The sequence below is a fragment of the Dendrobates tinctorius genome, unplaced genomic scaffold (genome assembly GCF_039654945.1).
Source record: "Dendrobates tinctorius isolate UK_male_01 unplaced genomic scaffold, ASM3965494v1 ptg000029l, whole genome shotgun sequence".
Taxonomy (NCBI): domain Eukaryota; kingdom Metazoa; phylum Chordata; class Amphibia; order Anura; family Dendrobatidae; genus Dendrobates; species Dendrobates tinctorius.
In genome coordinates this window covers 19153118-19166595 of record NW_027361697.1, presented here as the reverse complement: position 1 = coordinate 19166595, position 13478 = coordinate 19153118, and the positions used below count along the sequence as shown (strand labels likewise).

At 43.0% G+C, this 13478-nt stretch overlaps 1 protein-coding gene across 1 annotated transcript in view; it reads right to left on the bottom strand.

Annotated features, from left to right (window-relative positions):
- Window positions 1–13478, bottom strand: part of ABCA4 (ATP binding cassette subfamily A member 4) — a 255198-nt gene that overhangs the window by 138415 nt on the left and 103305 nt on the right. The window contains exon 13 of the mRNA XM_073571415.1: window positions 8729–8905. Within this exon, the coding sequence (XP_073427516.1) occupies window positions 8729–8905 (177 nt within the window). The remainder of the gene's footprint in view (window positions 1–8728; window positions 8906–13478) is intronic.

The window sequence follows — 13478 nt, the reverse complement described above, 5'->3', positions numbered from 1 at the left end:
CAATGGGATGAAACTGAATGGGAGGAGACACAGATTAGATATTAGAAAAAACTTTTTGACAGTTAGAGTGATCAATGAGTGGAACAGGCTGCCACGAGAAGTGGTGAGTTCTCCTTCAATGGAAGTCTTCAAACAGAGGCTGGACAGACATCTGACTGGGATGATTTAGCGAATCCTGCTTTGAGCAGGGGGTTGGACCAGATGGCCCAGGAGGTCCCTTCCAACTCTACGATTCTATGATTGGAATACAACACTAGAAGGATACAACTTATTTGCAAGAAACAGACTTGATAAACGAGGAGGGGGTGTCGCATTGTATGTTAGAAACGCGTATATCTGCACAGAGATTGAAGCTTCAGAGACTGGGAGTTCTGTGGAAACTGTTTGGGTAAGAATACAAGGACAGAACAATGGAAAGGACACCATTGTAGGCATTTACTACAGGCCGCCTGTGCAAGCTGAAGATATGGATGAACTCTTTATGCATCAAATGGCCAAGTTCTCCAAAAAATATGACATAGTTGTCATGGGAGATTTCAACTATCCAGATATTTGTTGGGAATCTCTCTCAGGCAAAACTAACAGGTCAAGGAAATTCTTATCCTCTCTTGCTGACAACTTTATCTTCCAAAAGGTAAGGGAGAAAACAAGGGGAACTGCTACCTTGGATCTAATCCTTATAAACAGGGAGGAAATGGTTGAGGAGGTAAAAGTGGTTGGGACCCTAGGAGGTAGCGACCATGCTATTTTAGAATTTTGGATAACTAGAGGCGGAAGACCTGTGAAGACTCAGACGTCAAGGTTAGATTTCAGAAAGGCAGATTTTAAGGGATTCAGAAAGAGAATTGGAGGGATCCAATGGCTGGATATCCTTAAAGACAAAAATGTCCAGGAAGGATGGGAAATCTTGAAAAATGAAATTCTCAAAGCACAGTTGTTAACAATTCCGAAAAGAGGGAAGAATAGGAAGCATTTATGGAAACCAGGATGGATGAACACAGAACTTAAGCACATGCTAAAAAGGAAGAAAAAAATGTTTATAAAATGGAAAGAGGGAGGCATATTTAAAGAAGAATATAATGCTGTCTGCAGAACCTGCAGGGCACAAATCAGATTAGCTAAAGCTGAAAATGAATTGAGGCTTGCAAGAGATGTCAAAAGCAATAATAAAGGATTTTGGGGATATGTCAAAAGTAAAAGAAAAGTCAAAGATGCTATAGGATTTTTACAGGATGAAAATGATGAAATGGTAAGACAGGATGTTGAGAAGGCTGAACTTTTAAATTCCTATTTTGCATCTGTTTTCTCTCAGAAAGGAAATGTAACATCAACTGTTATTCACTGTCCTATTAAGGGAATAGAAGAATCCAGGATATCTATAAACAGAAAGATAGTGAGGAAACACTTAGCTAACCTAAATGAATTCAAGTCTCCAGGTCCAGATGAATTACACCCCAGAGTACTGAAGGAGATAGCAGAAGAAATTTTTGAACCCCTCTCCATAATCTTTGAAAATTCTTGGAGAACAGGAGAAGTGCCAGAAGACTGGAGAAGAGCAAATGTTGTTCCTATCTTCAAAAAGGAGAAGAAGGTGGACCCAGGCAACTATAGGCCGGTGAGTCTGACTTCTATACCAGGAAAGATCTTTGAACAAATTATTAAACAACATGTATGTCAATACCTGGATAAGAATGAAGTGATTATACAGAGTCAGCATGGGTTTGTAACTAATAAGTCATGTCAGACTAATTTAATTTCCTTCTATGAAGGTATTACTGATTGGGTGGATCAAGGAAATGCTGTAGATATAGTATATCTTGACTTCAGCAAAGCATTTGACAAAGTCTCTCATACAATCCTTATTGAAAAAATGACTATGTATGGAATGGACAAGGCAACTGTTAGGTGGATTCATAACTGGCTTAGTGATCGGACCCAAAGAGTGGTCGTAAATGGCTGCACATCCAGTTGGAAGAATGTCTCAAGTGGGGTACCACAGGGCTCTGTCCTGGGCCCTGTATTGTTCAACATCTTTATCAATGATTTAGATGAAGGAATTGAGGGTAAACTGATTAAATTTGCTGATGACACAAAGCTAGGAGGGATAGCTAATACTAGAGAAGAGAGAGAGGATTCAAAAAGATTTAAATAAACTGGAGAAGTGGGCAGCAACTAACAGAATGGTTTTTAACAGGGAGAAATGCAAAGTACTACATCTGGGCAATAAAAATGAAAAAAGCATATATAGAATGGGAGGAATAGGGCTAAGTGATAGCACATGTGAAAAAGACTTGGGTATACTAATAGATCACAGACTGAATATGAGTCAACAGTGTGATGCAGCAGCAAAAAAGGCAAATGCAATTCTAGGATGTATTAACAGAAGCATACAGTCTAGATCACGTGAAGTCATTATTTCCCTCTACTCCTCTTTGGTCAGACCTCATCTGGAATATTGTGTCCAGTTTTGGGCACTACATTTTAAAAAAGACATCAACAAACTGGAGCAAGTTCAGAAAAGAGCGACCAGAATGGTGACCGGTCTGCAAACCCTGTCTTATGAGGAAAGGTTTCAGGATTTGGGAATGTTTAGTTTGCAAAAGAGAAGAATGAGAGGAGACTTAATAGCTGTCTACAAATATCTAAAGGGCTGTCACATTGTAGAAGGATCAACTTTATTCTCATTTGCACAAGGAAAGACTAGAAGCAATGGGATGAAACTGAATGGGAGGAGACACAGATTAGATATTAGAAAAAACTTTTTGACAGTTAGAGTGATCAATGAGTGGAACAGGCTGCCACGAGAGGTGGTGAGTTCTCCTGCAATGGAAGTCTTCAAACAGAGGCTGGACAGACATCTGACTGGGATGATTTAGCGAATCCTGCTTTGAGCAGGGGGTTGGACCAGATGGCCCAGGAGGTCCCTTCCAACGCTACGATTCTATGATTCTAAGCACTGCTTATTTGGAATACCAAACACCACCTGCTATTTTGGAGATGTTCTAACTCCGATATCGCAACATGGCTCTTGTCAAAGTCACTTAGTTCCACATATTTGCCATTTTCCTGATTCTAATCTATTCCATTAACTAACAGTTGACTTGCTGACTTCTTCACGCACACTCTAGACTGGAGCCACCATAAAGAGATAATCAATATTGACTTCTCTTGTCATTGATTTCAGTCTTATGGCTGACCCATGTACAATACTTGATGCTTGAGTTTGGAACTAAGACTTTGTTTTCTGTTCTATTAGATCCAATAAGTAGATCTAATATATAAAGCTCAATGTGTGTGTGTGTATGTGTGTGTGTCCGGAATTGGCATCCGCACCGTCGCAGCTACAGCCACAAAATTTGGCACAGTCACACGTCTGGACCCCGAGAGTGTCCTAGGCTATGTTGTGAGGTGAAATTTTAACCCCGCGGGTTCCAATTCACCAAACAATTTGGCCCCTATCTACATAATGGGGAAAAAGTGTGTGCATATCAAGCCCCGCCCCTCATTATGATGTCATAATGGTTGCCATGGTGACGCTGATGTCATCATAGGTTGCAAGCCCCGCCGCTCATTATGATGTCATAATGGTTGACTATGGGATGGAGGATGTGTGATGGTATATGGCAACGGGACTATGGGATGGCAGATATGTATGATGGTTATATGGGCATGGGACTATGAGATGAAGGATGTGTGATGGGTATATGGGCACTCGACTATGGGATGGCGAATATGTATGATGGGTATATGGGCATGGGACTATGGGATGGAGGATGTGTGATGGGTATATGGGCACTCGACTATTGGATGGAGGATATGTATGATGGGTATATGGGAACGGGCCTATGGGATGGAGGATATGTATGATGGGTATATGGGCACGGGCCTATGGGATGGAGGATATGTATAATGGGTGTATGGGCACGGGACTAAGGGATGGAGGATAATTATAATTTGTTAGAACTAACCACAGTTAGTTACTATGCACAGGCAGCGCCGGGCTCTTCAGCTAGTACTATATACATTGTTTTTGCCTTTCTCTGAATCAGCAAATAAAATAACAGGTTGATCTTGAGTAGACTGTTTTATCCTTTCTGTGTAAGAGGTCAGATTGTTTGCAAGCTTAGGTTATATATGACACCACCTACAAATATGCACAGCATTTTTGTATCTGAATAGTATGTTTTTGTAGGGTTCACTAAAGCAAGATTCTCTACTGTAGATACACCCAGATAGGACAGTAAAATGCAGACATAACAAGAAAGTCATGTCAGATTGCAATCCTACTGTTGATGAGATCATTTTGTCTCATCTTGAAAAAAAATTTCTCAAGACATAAAATTTCTTTACCATGTGTTTTATAAGTAGTGTATGTACTTACATGATAACTGAATACTACAATTTTTACTCGCTTTTCTTAAAGAGGTTGTCTACTACCTTTACATTGATGTCCTATCCTCAGGATAGGGCATCAATGTCTGATCGGCAGTGGATCGGCACTCCGCACCGCCGCCCTTCAGCTGCTATGGGTGCCAGTAGCGGCAGCTGGAAGTAATTGCTTGCGGAGATTGTCCGTCTAAATTTAGTGGGGCTGCCGCGGGATACTGCATATCCGCCTCCTATTCAATTCAATAAGAGGCGGATGTGCAGTAACAAGCCCCAGCTATTACAAGCAGACAGTCGAGCTCCGTCCAGTGCCGCCGCCAGCACCCATAACAGTTGATCGGTGGGGGTGCCGAGTGCCGGACCTGGGCCGATCAGACAATGATGCCCTATCCTGGGGATAGCACATCAATGTAAAAGTAGTGGACAACCTCTTTAACATACTACCTGTTTGACAATTAAGAAATTAAAAATCAGCAGCTCACTGATCCAACTCAAGCTTCACAGCAACTGTCCTCTTAACTTTTATTCCTCCATAGAGTTATAAGAAACTGAACTAAACTTACCCTCCCTTGATATTGCCTCTCCACCGCTATTCTGGCCTTTAATGATCAGCTGCAGCAGTAACGTCACCTCTACAATGCTGCAACCAATCACTGTATTCATGGTGCCATGCTGATCCTAATAATTGGCTGCTGTGGTTTTGTAGACCTGACATAAAGTCCCCGCTTCAGCTGATCAACAAAGACTGGAGTAGTGGCGGAGAGGTTACACTGGACCCTGGGTTGGTGAGTAAAAGCTCAATTTGATATTTTATACGTCTCTGAGCTTATGGAGGAACAAAAGTTAAAAAAAGGACAACCCCTTTTATCATATACTCAGTTTTTTCTAATAAATCAAAACCAAATAAAAAGAAAATGTACACCACAGACAAATTCTCCGAGGATGCTATTTCAGAAAGGTAATATTCTATCACCACTCCCCATAGAGTAAGTCTGCGTCAGGCTCAGCATCTCTACTTTCAAGGACCAGTGCAGACATGGGAGTAGGAAACAGTCAAATGGAGCCAAGAAAACCTTTACTACGAGGTTTGACAAGAAAAAAATAGACAGTCCCTGCTATTCATAATGGTACGTAATGGTACGGTCATGCAGCAGACCCATGAGACAACCCTTATTTTGATTTCTGCTAATGGCCCCTTGTGCTCCTGCCTCGCATGCTACTAATGACACAGAAGTTACGGATCAGAGAATGGTTCAAAAGAGTAAGTTTACTCTATATTCAAATTCATGGACAGAAGAGTCTATTGTGAAGTCTACAAATCTGTACAAAGTCAAAAAAATAATGTGAGCCATCAAGTAAAGGAAGCGAGTTAAAACTGTGAGCCAACCGGGCAGTGACTTTAGAATTTGCAGAGATCCAGCTTAACATCTTACTACTGGAATTTCAAAAATCTAAAATTAATTTTCTTAGGCTAATTTCACACTTGCTTTTTTTTGCAGCGCGTTTTTCCCGCAAAAAAACGCATTGAAAAAACGCATACAAAAGCATACAACTGCTGCGTTTTTTTCAAGCATTTTTATGAGCATGCATGAAAAAAACGCAGCGTTTTTATGCGTTTGTATGCGTTTTTAGTGCGTTTTTACCGCGTTTGCGTTTTTTCCAAACATTAGGTGGCCCCTCACACTAACCCAAACCATGACTTTACTAACCCTAACCCTGACCCTAACCCTAACCCTGACCCTAACCCTGAACCAAACCATACTTAACCCTAACCCAAACCCTAACTAACCCTGACCCTAAACCTAACCCTAACCCTGACCCTAACCCTAACCCTGACCCTAACCCTTAACCAAACCATACTTAACCCTAACCCAAACCCTAAACCCTAACTAACCCTAACCCTGACCCTAAACCTAACCCTAACCCTGACCCTAAACCTAACCCTAACCCTGACCCTAACCCTAACCCTGACCCTAACCCTAACCCTGACCCTAACCCTGACCCTAAACCTAACCCTAACCCTGACCCTAACCCTTAACCAAACCATACTTAACCCTAACCCAAACCCTAAACCCTAACTAACCCTGACCCTAACCCTGACCCTAACCCTAAACCCCCTTAACTAACCCTAACTCTAACCCAAACCCCTAAATTCCATGGTTAACAAAAAAAACGCATGTGCAAAAAAACGCATACATAAGCATGCCAATGCGCACATATGCGCACCCATAGACTTATAATGGGTGTCTTGCTGTAAAAAAACGCATTGCGCGCGCATGCATTTTTTTGAGGCAAGTCGGACGCCCAAAAAATGCAACAGGATGCATTTTGTGCGCCCGAGCGCATACCGCAAAAAAACGCATGCGCGGAAAAACGCGTACAAACGCATGTGTATGCGCACATAAGCGCGTCCCATGCAAAGTATAGGAAAAAAAAACGCATGCGCTATTTAGCGCTAAAATACCGCGAAAAAAAACGCAAGTGTGAAACCAGCCTTATGTATTCTTACTGTTAGTAGAAACGTCGTTTTCTATATTTTAGCCCATATTATTTGAAAAAATAATTTGAATTACCAATGATAGAGAGGGCACGTTACATATATTGGTGTAATACACTATATGACAATATTTATCTGGGCTGGGGAGCAGCAAGTACTGTGGTTTCCTTCATAGTGTTTAGCAGATGGGAGTAGACTGTGCGAGGGTGCAGGATAAAGTTAATTAGTTTATTAGAGTGTTCTGCTTTGGATATAATATAGCATTATTTTGGTGGACAGTATTGCACTTTTATTAGGCTAAAATTTCTTAACGATTTCCTGGTTTTCTCCTTTTCATCATTATATTATACCCAGGGTCTTTACAAACCTTCAACTGGACCCTAATGAGATGACAAACAAGTAAAAGTGACAAATGAAGCAACTATTATTGCCTTATGTAGCCATCATATATAAATCATCATGAGTTAGGGTACCGTTACACTTAGCAATGCACCAGCGATCCTGACAACGATATGGATCGCTGGTGCATCGCTAAGTGGTCGCTAGTGAGCTGCCACACAGGCAGATCTCACCAGCGACATAGCAGGGGTCGCTACTTACCTGTCAGACGCAGCAATCCTGATGTCCTCCCGCCCGGCTCCACGCGTCGCTCGTCGGCGCCACAGGAAGCCCAGCAGGAAGCTGACGAGAAACGGTCCGGGACGTTCTCCCGCGACCAGCGATGAGCAGCGGGGGAGCCGGTCGGAGGTAAGTATCACATGTAGCGATATCACTAGCAATATCGCTGCTACGTCACAAAATCGGTGTGTGTAACGCTATGTGTAACAGGGGCTTTAGGCTACTTTCACACTTGCGTTTTTTTGAGCTGCACACCGTGCAAACGCACATAAAAAACGCATCATGCGTTTGTGTGCATTTTTTTGCGGGTTTGGGTGCGTTTTTTTGCGCATACGTGTGCATTACCATGCGCACATATGCACACTCATATACTATAATGGGTGTTTGGCTGTAAAAAACGCATTGCGTGCGCATGCGTTTTTTGGGGGCAAGTCGGACGCACAAAAAATGCAACAGGATGCATTTTGTGCGCCCGAGCGCACACTACAAAAAAACGCATGCGCATACAAACGCGTACAAATGCATGTGTATGTGCACCTATGCGCACCCATGTAAAAGATAGGGGAAAAACGCATGCTTTTTTGCGCTAAAAAACAGCGCAAAAAAACGCAAGTGTGAAACCAGCCTTACAGAATCGATGACGTGGACACAAAAAAATAATACTCTACTGTAAAGGTGCCCTTACACATTAGACTAATGTCGCATGAATCCGATGATATTGACGGTTTCAGACCACTGTCTAATGTGGATGAGGGAGCTGGCCGACTGATCAACGGGACAGATATCAATTGGATATGTCATATTCCAGACTGCCGAGCACATTGTTCTCCCTGAAATAAGCTGTTGGCTGACGTGCCAGTTGGCAACTTTCTCATAGAGAATACAGGAGCGCTCGGCCGAATGAGCACTTCTGCATATGGGAGAGTTGGTTGAGACGGCGATTGGCCACAGCATGGCTTGGCCGATGGCCATCTAATGTATATAGCCGGCTTAACAGTTAAAATTCTGTTTTGCCCATTTCTAACATTTTCAAAAAACTTATCTTGATGTAACATAAAACCAATAATTGCCAGGATCCTGGAGGCATGCTTTGTAGCACTGGAGCTGGGAAAATATGAGCTTATCTAAAGACAAGGTCAAAGTGCAAACATCTAAACTGTACATGTCAAGCACATCACTCCGGCGATTAGATTAAGTCTAGAACTTTTATTCTTTGTTCTCACTCACGCGTCATCCACGAAGCAGGGGTACGGCATCTGCTGTAAGTATAATCCAGTCGGCAAGTCATTGTTAGTCTGGGTCTTTATAATACCATGATCAATAATGTCCTGAAGATAAGCAAAGCCTCCCCAGATGTATCTGAAGTCGTCTATAGGGTCAGCCCTTGGTCCTGGGTCCCAATATCTGCATCAAAACAAGACATGTTCTATTACTACTATTAATACTAAATCTACAGCTTCACAAAACAAGACAATATAAATACAATACTATATAGTTAAGCAATTTTTTAAAATAATCTTTCAATTTTTCATACTTTCTTGCTCTGTACAAGCATCCAGCAGGTGACAGACTGGTCAAGTGGTCAATACTTCTACGTAGGTTTGGAGATGTTTTGAGGAACAAGTGTCATTTATCTCCCATAATCTCAACCATTTTTGCAGCCACATGCTACCTTCAATCCAACATTCCCAAAACATTAAAAGTGGGATCAGACTGACAATGGCCTGTATCTGTTTTCTGGTTTAAAAAGGATCTGAGAGGTGTAAGGGTCTTGTTGGAAAAAACAAATTATCGCCTTAGGGATAGGTGAGAAATTGTCGATGTTTGGATGTCTGGTTGTTGTGACCTTCAACGATTGGAAGAATGGGGAACTTTCATTCATGATTTACTGCTGCTCCATATGGGGCTGTTGAGTTCGGCACTCGGCCTGTTCGTTCCATCAGACCCATGATGAATGGCGTGATGGTCGGGTGTCCGACCTGTTTTTCTATCTTGTAATGGGGGTAAGAGTAATCCGTCATGGATGAAAATTCTATGCGTTGCTGACTGATGCAGATGCCAGTGATCGTCTCTCCACAGATCACAATTAATCATCTATCCTGCAGATAGCTGATAACTATTTTTCACTGGACAGCCCTATTAAGTGTTCAATCCACAAGTCAAACAATGGTAAAAATAATACTAAATAAAAAATAGATGTCAGGGTATCACACTAAACTTAATGGATTTGGATTACTTTAACAATTAAAATTAGAAATACAGACAAATGTCATAAATCTGCACTTTAATGTGATGGCGCCCATACACAGTAGATGAAATTTGGCAGATTTTGGCAGGACTGGTAAGGAAGGTTATCTTGTATGGAGGTTTTCTTGTTATTGTATGGAGGTTATCTTGCCTATCCACCAACAGAATATTTGAGGTAAAAGAAGAATTAGAGATGTTGGATTTTAACATGCCCAATATTTTTTTTTTAAAGAGAGTTAAGCCACTGCCAGAGGGGACTTATTCTCCTATGACTATTGAAAAAAAACATCCACATTCGGTAAGGTGTCAAGTATATGTTACACACCTGTCCTGGGTATCGCGGGCTGCGTTTCCTTCTGTTGTGATCCACATTGGGTTTCACAAATTACCTTGCATGGATCAATGCTATCATCTTCTTAAGGGCCTGTCACACTAAGTGATATCGCTAGCAATATCGCTATAACGTCACTGGTTTTTGTGACATGATAAGATAAGATAAGATAATCCTTTACTTGTCCCACCATGGGGAAATTGAGAGCATTACAGCAGCAAGGCAGGAACAAGTACAGATACAGATGCATAAAGGCATTAGATTGACAGTAGGTAGGTACATATACGGAAAAAAAATATATAACCGGACTATCACAACTTTGGATCTATCAGTTCACTGTTTGGGTCGCTCTCCGTTTTGGACAGTGCTGGTTATACAGCCTAACTGCAGCAGGAAGGAAGGACTTTCGATAGCGCTCCCTCTCACATTTAGGATGAAGTAGCCGGTCACTGACAGTACTGCACATCTTTGTCACGGTCTCATGCATGGGATGGGAATCATTCTGCACCATGTAGCTCACCATGGCCAGTATCCTCTTGTCGCCTACTTCCTGAACTGGATCAAGGGGGCATCCCAGGACAGAGCTGGCCCTTCTAATCCGTTTGTCCAGCCTATTCCTGTCCCTGGTTGATATGCCACTACCCCAGCACGCCACACCAAAGAAGATGACTGATGCCACAACAGAGTTGAAGAAGGATGCAAGGAGTGCCCCCCTAACTCCGAAGACTCTCAGCCTTCTGAGCAGATAAAGCCTACTGTGGCCCTTCCTGTACACTGCATCTAAGTGATGGGCCCAGTCAAGCTTATTATTGAGGATCACACCAAGGTACTTATAGGTGTCGACTATCTCAATGTCATTTCCCTGAATGTTCACCACTACTGGTGGATTTTTTCCCTTGCGAAAGTCCACCACCAATTCCATGGTCTTCCCGGAATTAATCCTAAGGTGGTTCCTCTGACACCACTCCACAAAAGCTTGGTTAGTATCTCTGTACTCTCTTTCATCTCCTCCTGTGATGAGGCCTACTATTGCAGAGTCATCAGAATACTTCTGCAAGTAGCAGCTAGATGAGTTGCACTTAAAATCCACAGTGTACAGTGTGAAGAGAAAAGGGGCAAGAACTGTACCTTGAGGTGCCCCTGTATTGCAGATCACCGTGTCTGACACACTGTCCCGAACCTTTACAAACTGAGGTCAGTTCGTGAGGTAGTTAAGGATCCAGGTGGAGAGTTGGAGGTCCACGCCAACAAGGCCCAGCTTGTCTCTCAGTAGACCTGGCTGTATGGTATTAAAAGCACTAGAGAAATCGAAGAACATTATTCTCACAGTGTTCCCAGGTTTCTCCAGGTGAGAGAGAGTCCTATCTAGAAGGTGGATAATGGCATCATCCACACCAATGCCCGGACTGTTGGCAAACTGGAGAGGGTCCATATCCGAGCTCACTAGAGGACGGAGACGTGTGAGAACCAATCTCTCTAGTACCTTCATCAGGTGTGATGTCAATGCTACAGGTCTATAGTCATTAAGGTCTTTCGGATAAGGTTTCTTCGGAACTGGTACCACACACGATAATTTCCACAGTTGTGGTACTATACCTATTCTCAGGCTCATATTGAACAGATATGTAATGATCTCACTCATCTGGTGCCCGCAGGTTCTGATTAGCCTTGCACTGATGCCGTCAGGACCTGCAGCCTTCAAAACTTTGATCTGATCCAGTTCTTTTGCAACCTGGGTACTTGTGAAGAACAGACCCTGGCTCAGTTGACAAGTTGCAGCAGGGGGTGAGGTTATTGTAGCAGAGAGGTGTGAATGGTATGCAGGGGCAGGAACAGCCAGTGTGTGATTAAATCTGTTAAAGAATAGATTAAGTTCATTAAGCCCCTCTTTATCTACAACCATCCTGGAGACAGTCTGTCTATGCCCAGATATAGACTTTAGACCCTCCCAGACTTCATGAATCCTTTTCTGTGACAATTTCAGTTCAATCTTTCTCTTACAATTAGCCTTTCCCTGCCTGATTAGATTCTTCAGATCTTTCTGCACCGCTCTCAGCCTGCCCTTGTCACCTGATCTGAAGGCCAACTTCTTCTCTTTGAGAAGAGCCTTTATTCCGGGGCTGATCCATGGTTTATTGTTAGAGACGCACCTCACTACTTTTGTGGGTACCGTGTTGTCTACACAGAAATTAATGTAGTCCGTTATACAGTGTGTGAGACCATCCATGTCATCACCATAGGAATCTTGCAGCACATCCCAAGTGGTTGTTTCAAAGCAGTCTCTCAGAGCATCATCACTCTCCTCAGTCCATATCCTCACTGTGCGAGTGACAGCAGGTTCTCTCTGTACAAGCGGCTTGTACACGGGTTGGAGGTGCACTAGGTTGTGATCCGATCTTCCAAGGGGCGGTAGGGCTGACGAGGCATATGCCCCTCTCACATTGGCAAAGAACAAGTCCAATATTTTGTTGTCTCAAGTGAGGCAGGTAACATACTGTGTGCAACCGGGTAGTATGGATGCTGAAGACACATGATTGAAGTCTCCCGAAACCAGAAGGAGTGCTTGGGGGTGAAGGGACTGCATCATGCCCACTGTGGATTGTAGGACCTCAGTGGCAGCATCAGCTTTCGCAGAAGGGGGGACATATGCAGCTATCATGATTACATGCGATAGTTCCCTCGGTAAATAAAAAGATCTGATGCCCACAGCTAATAGCTCAATGTCCTTACAGCATGTTTGCTCTTTGACCACAATATGCCTAGAGTCACACCATCTATCATTCACAAATATCGCCAGCCCTCCGCCTTTCCTCTTACCGCTCTCCCTTGTCCTGTCCGCGCGAATGAGTTTAAAGCCATCCAACGAGACAACAGCGTCCGGAGTACCTTCGGTGAGCCAGGTCTCTGTAAACAGCAACATACTGCACTCCCTTAATTACCGATGACGTCTGGTCAGCGCCGACAGTTCGTCCATCTTATTCCCGAGTGACCTCACATTGCCCATAATGACGGAGGGAAGAGCAGGTCTACAGCGCCTTCTTCTAGCTTTCCTGAGGGCTCCAGCTTTGCAACCTCTTCTCTTAGTCCTCCTTATTTCTGGTAGAATGTCCTCTGGTCTATTAGCAGCATGCTGCCTTGCTGTGTCCCTAAGCAGCAGTATAGCTTCTCTGGAGTAGACAATAGGGTCTTTTTCAGTTCCTGGATTTCCCAACACAATAGATCCAAGTAGAAACAAGGTAAAAAGTCCATCGAAGGTCCAGGTCCTCTTACGGTTTTCCATAGTGCAATGTCCTTTGGAGTAACAATAAAAAAGAGAAAGGAAAAATAGAAAAAATAGAGAAAAAAGGAGAAAAAAGAAGGAGCTACTGAAACAGGCTGCCACTCCAGCGGCGCCAGGAA